Source organism: Pinus tabuliformis, chromosome 4_2 (assembly GCF_031772625.1).
Source record: "Pinus tabuliformis cultivar Carrire ecotype Pingquan chromosome 4_2, CPIR1, whole genome shotgun sequence".
In the NCBI taxonomy this organism is placed as follows: Eukaryota; Viridiplantae; Streptophyta; class Pinopsida; order Pinales; family Pinaceae; genus Pinus; species Pinus tabuliformis.
The window spans coordinates 655,435,203-655,441,673 of record NC_142304.1 but is presented as its reverse complement, the minus strand read 5'-3'; the positions used below and the strand labels follow the sequence as shown (position 1 = coordinate 655,441,673).

Here is a 6,471-nt window from a genome sequence, read left to right as displayed (position 1 = left end):
CATAATTTTAATTAATTTACATTCAATAACACAATTCACTAACACCTTTTTCCATTTTATGTATAATGAAAATAACAAAGTAACACACTATTCCATAACCTTCTTTTTAAATATTAATGAAAATAGCACCTGTATATAAGAGTCACGGAAATGACTGAGATTCTAGATAAGGTGTTTATGACCAATAAATATGGTATATGACCAATAATACATACCATATTGATAATATAGAGATCTTGGACATTGGCATGTGAGGCTCCAATAAAATGAGAAATCAAGACACTAATGCCTAATCGTGGATCCACTAGACAAGTCAGGGTTTTCGTCCTTGCCTCTATATAGACTAAACACATTTATTAATGTAATTATGATACATATAAAAAAATACTGCAATAGGGAGGATTCGATTGATGTTAATGCGAAAATCTTGTGATAAACTTACTCGATGACGATAACAGCCCTTTGAAATTGATTGCACAATAATACATCGGCCTCGTGATTAGATAAAAAGATCCCTAAAATTGAAGCTGCCTATGATATGGTGTGTGAAGTTAAATTTTGTTGTGATATACCAGTCTATATAAGCGTGTTTTAATGGTATTCGGGCCCTAATCAAACTCCTGAAAGAGACACCAAAGTAACACACTATTGAATAACACTTTTCTCTATTTTTTTATATAACAATGAAAATAACCAAATAACACCCATCATTATATAGACTAATCACATTTACTAATATAATTATGATATATTTATTAAAAGTAATGCAATATGGAGGATTTGATTGATCTTAATGCGAAAATATTGTGGTAAACTTACTCGATGACGATATCAGCCATTTGAAATTGATTGCAGAGTAATACATCGGACTCGTGATTAGATAAAGAGATCCCTAAAATTGAGCCTCCCTATGATATGGTGTGTCAAGCTATGATATGGTGTGTCAAGTTAAATTTTGTTATGATATACCAGTCTATATAAGCTTGGTTTAATGGTATTCGGGCCGTACCAACGGAATCGAAGATTGAAGCCGTCAAAATACATAGTAATTTCACAGTATCATGTCGAAATAGAACGACGGCAAACTTAGACGATCAGTAATCGGTTCGACTGCGGATTGAGAAAAAGTCTTTGAGAGAGAGCAGTTAAACAACGTCTTGAATACATGTATACTAAACAGCCAGAACGTTTCTAAAAGGATAAAAAATAGGAAAGAACGTGAAAATATGAATTCAGCTGGAGGAAAACAAAGGTTCCGGGTCCGCCGTCGTCATTTAAAATACAATTTTGAGTTACACGTTACAGACTACTACAAAACCATGCAAATCCACTCTCGTTCAAACTTCAGGGTAAGTTTTAGCATACAATTCGAGGCAAACGTTCTTCGTAATACCTTACAATTACAATCCTTTCTCATTGTCGGTCACAAGTTGGTAGTTCCCAACGTTATTGAACTTGGATCCACTAATTCCAAATTCTTCCTGCTGTGGCGATGCAAAATCATTTTGTATGACTGGATGTTCATTTAATCGCCAAATATCATCCTCCCACATAGACCCGTAGGAAGCCTCTGTACTCTCAATATATCCATGCGCGATGTCTGAATACACAATATCGGGCAATGAATCTCGATCGTGATAGTTCTGCATCATGATTCCAAATTCATCGGCGGTAATATGGTCTACAAAGAAATCAAGATCTGCAAGAACATCGTCGTGATAGGTGAAGTTTCCTGGATCGGATGTCACCAAGGCCGTCGCTTCAGAATTCGCCTCTGCAATTAATTCACCTTGCTTATTTGAACCCATCTGATCACTGCTGCCCTTTTGATGGGTGGACTCGAAACCATTATCTGTTTGCACCTTCATCCCAATTTCATCTTCCAGAGACTTTATAACCCCATTGAGGATCGTCTCGACCTCGACCTCAGTCACAGCATCCTTCTCTTCATTGTTATCAATATTGTCGATCTTTTCCATAGAAGTTATGAGATCACTGTCATAACCCAACGTTCCGCTATTGGTTTGCTTTGCGTCTGGAGAAGCCATTCCACCATTCGAATATTCATCTCTCGCTCTCTTATTCTGAAAAACTTGTGAGCAAGCGGCCATCCCGGCAAACAAATGTTTGGATTAAAACACAGCAGAAACAAATGTTTCGATTAAAACACAGCTGATACTGCAATAGAAATCGTTGCCGTATCAGCGATCCTTCTTCCTTTGGGGGTTAGAAAGTTTATGCGAATAGTTGGGTTGTTAAAATTTAGGTCACGCTAATTCTTGTATATATATATATTTATATTTAGCAGGGAATGGATAAAAAAAAATCTAGCATGATGATGGAAGCTTCCCAAGGAACACAATCAAACGTGTCGTTTCAAAAAGTACTTCTCCTTTTGTAAACTATTGAAAAGGCATTCATAGGACCCACTGAAACCAATCTCACAGTCCCCAAGCACGCAAGTTGCCGTAGAAAATCAAAACAACGTTCTCGATTCCATTCAAACCGACCGAATTTCACATTACTTTGGATCTCATACCTCCAACACGATGCAATAGGCGGTGCCCTTGCATTGGGGATGAAGGCAACGTTGATTCGATTCGTCTTACATTCTATATATGTATATATAAATTATATCGAACCATATGAACACGAAAAGAATAATCTTTCCTTTATCGTTATTTGTGACGTGTACGTTAAGATTTTTCCGTTAGCTGAACTTAAGGACATATATGTTAGTATTTTTTATTACCCTGGTTATATTAATTACCGCCAATTTTAATAAATTTTGTAAGACATTGGTGGTATGTCGAATTCATCGCTCTTCAGCTTTTCTATTAATCTTTGAAAACTTGATTAAATTAAAATAGTCCGTCAATATGAAAAAAATATGCAAAAAGATAATCATTGGAGAAATATTTTCAAAAAATTATGGAAAAAGATAAACCTTGTAAAAATAATTTGAGAAAATTATGCAAAACCATAGACCTTCGAAAAATATTTAATATATACACCCTAAGCGACCTATTTGTTTATGGAAAATATTACTTTAATATAAAATAATTAAACAAAATCAATTAAATCCTTTTCTACATAAAATCCGGGACAATAATATAGTCTTTGATTTTGTGTTGACCCACTCGATAGATAAAAAATCTATTTCGTCAGAAGCACTCCTATGTCCGCCACATGGAGATCGTGCGCACAATACATTGAAATAAACAAATCGAGATGCCGTGTCTGCAAACAACCGCTACTGACCCACACTGCTTATCATATTGAAATTTTGAAATAAAAGAGGAATTAAGACATACATTTCTCTTAGGTCTATTATTCGAACCTTTCCACAGGGTCACAATCTTCAGTATGCCATGCGTAGTCATTAAGTTTTGTTTCGCTGAGGATTTCCCAACTTTTGTCATTCTTCGACCCCCTAGCCCGTCCCCATCACAACCACTATTTGTAGGACACATTTGTTGAATAATTACCACCAACTTTACTTGAAGAGCGATTCTGATTTCTGTTGTAAACTTAAGAATCGAATATTGGAAACTTTTCAAATTGGTGATTTTCACGGTTCTATAGGCCCATTGCTGAGCTGACCATTTTCATGCTTCACACAGAGCGGATTTGTTATGTGCAGTATAATCATACAAGTCTTAAAATCCTTTCGGAACACTAAGATTATGCAGATTACAAAATTCAAATTTACCATTAAAATAAAGTCCCCAACATAAATCAACAGAAAAATATCTCAGTAAAAGTCAAAATCGTAGTTAGACTAAGCCGATTTCTAGTGCAATAATTGAGTAATCATTCAAGAATATCAAACAAACACAATGGTAGACTAAGCCGATTTCTAGTGCAATAATTGAGTAATCATTCAAGAATATCAAACAAATACAATGGTAGACTAAGCCGATTTCTAGTCAAATAATTGAGTAATCATTCAAGAATATCAAACAAATACAATGGTTAATGCAGACTTTTCAACTCCCGGCTTAGGCGTGGATGAATCTGGACACACTGTTGTTTATATTTCAACGGTAGCAGGCGCAATGTTACATAGCACCAATTTGTACACGTCGTCAGAGGTGGATAGTACGATTCATCCACAAATTCTGAAACGTCTCGTCGCACCGCAACCACAAATTGGAATCATTGTTATCCAGAATCCCAAATTTCGTCGGCTATCGTTGCTGCTAAAAAATCACAAGTGTGTTTCACCACTTTAATTTCGCTGTTATCCTTCTGAGTAGTAATACTACCCACCCAATAATGATTAACCATACTACATGAACGTGTGCCACAAAAAAACAAGTATTGCACATGCTGAAAAATTAAAGGAAAGGCAGGAGTGTGCCACAAAAAAACAAGTATTGTGCATGCTGCAAAATTAAAGGAAAGGCAGATAATGGAGAATAAATTATCGGGGACCGAGCACAGGGCTTCTCCTCTTTCGTAAGGGTAAACAAATTTACTCCTAATTATTCTGCTGGCTTAACATTAACGTTGTCTTTGTCAAAAGGGGTTGAACTTATTGCTGATATTTCACTTCTCAACTTTAATCCAGTTTCCACAACGAAGTATACTTTATATAATAGAGAATTTGGTTAAACAATATTAATTATTAGTAATTGTTTTAAAAGGTGTAAAGATACAACAAATGTATGGAAGATTTGGGAAGATCATCTAGCCAAGATTTAGGAACATTTGTTTTTCATTGTTGTGCTTGAAGTAGCAAGTTTGTCTTGTGGTTATGCATACAACATCCTAAAGGGATTATCACCAAAATATGTGAATTGTAATTATGTGAATTGTGAGTGCGGTTGAACTGTCCCAAATTTAAGGATTGGGAGTGGGGTACCCCAAAAATATGCTACGGTACATTTTAACCACGACCATGTAGGGCCTCCAGATAATCCTGCTATTGCAATATCAACACCAGATCAGAAGGCTAAAGGCCATGCTAATCATGTAACTATTGAAAATCTGCTAGAATAAACATGTGATTGTGAGGACATGAATAGGTTCGTACTTGGAGGCACATGAAATAGGATAGTTCCCTATAAAAAGTAAGAGGTAAAGCTTCACGATATTCAGAAAGAGATGCACAAGATAGTTGTGGATAAGTTCAAATATGTTAAAAAGGGAGAGGCTCACAATGGTCCAATCGCAAAGCTGGTTGATACATACGGCAATCTACTTAAGCTAGATGGGAAACTAGGAAAGGAAAGGGTCTAGCAGAAGTAATCAACTTGTTCCAATTGACTACTTGCATTGGTGATTGCTTTGCCTAGTAGATGCATAGAATGAAATTTTACTGCAAATGAGCAAGGATATTTAATTATTTCCTTTCATAAATGTTATCCATGCTTCCTTGTCTTTATTCTATCTAAAATGGTTTTTACCTTAACATTACTGCATCATTTATTTTTTTCCATAAATTGCAAGGAGTTAAACTCCAAAGAGTCCATTATTTCATTATGTTCATGGAAATATGCATATAGGATTATCATGTTCCTATTACACATGTTAATTTCCTAATTAGGAGGTCCAAAGAATTTATTAATGCTATATTCTTGTTGTAAGATGTTATCAAAGTTATGAAGACACAAAAGAAAGAGATTTTATGGATGTTTATGGTGGACAACAACTATTGGTAAATTTTTCAGTGATTTTTTTCACAACATTTTGCGAGAAACTCAACTTTGCAGGTTCTCTTGGTATTGCAATGCCAATTTCTAATTATGTGGTGTCCCATATTGCATTTTCCCAGTGACATGCGTTGAGATGTTGCATAATGACATTACTTTGCATTGTGTTATTTGAAAAAAAAAATCAAGCAATTAAATATTTAAAATATGGCAAGCATTTCAAGATTGGAAAAAAAAATTATGTTAAGTAACAATTTTAATGAAACCCATTTATTTTTTAATAGTATTTTCTTTATATAATTTATATTTTGTGTTATTTGAAAAAAAAATCAAGCAATTAAATATTTAAAATATGGCAAGCATTTCAAGATTGGAAAAAAAATTTATGTTAAGTAACAATTTTAATGAAACCCATTTATTTTTTAATAGTATTTTGTTTATATAATTTATATTTATTTCAAATAATATAAAATATTTGCTCCAATTTTTCTATTCTTTATCAATTAAGGGTGTGGAGCCACAACTAGTTTTTCATAATATTTCTTCTTTTGTTCTCGGAAGAATATTAGTGGGCACTTGGAATGTTGGTGGAAATGTTCCACCCAATGATTTAGATATTTAGGCCAGAACTCACTTTTCATAATATTTTTTCTTTTGTTCTCAAAAAAATATTAGTAGGCACTTGGAATGTTGGTGGAAATGTTCCACCCAATGATTTAGATATTTAGCCCTAAATAGGTAAACAAGAGAAAGCTTATAATGTTCCACCTAATGATTTAGATATTTAGCACTAAATAGGTAAACAAGAGAAAGC

The 6,471-nt window shown here is 34.2% G+C and overlaps 1 protein-coding gene across 1 annotated transcript; it reads right to left on the bottom strand.

Moving 5' to 3' along the window:
* Positions 1-1,400: 1,400 nt before the first annotated feature.
* LOC149171092 (uncharacterized) lies at positions 1,401-2,111 on the bottom strand. Its single transcript, XM_089425836.1, has one exon. The coding sequence runs from the start codon at positions 2,109-2,111 to the stop codon at positions 1,401-1,403; it is 711 nt and encodes a 236-aa protein (XP_089281962.1).
* Positions 2,112-6,471: the final 4,360 nt, after the last annotated feature.

What these genes read in the sequence shown, in the direction of transcription:
- LOC149171092 (XM_089425836.1), bottom strand. Translation starts at nt 2,111, where the DNA reads ATGGCCGCTTGCTCACAAGTTTTTCAGAATAAGAGAGCGAGAGATGAA.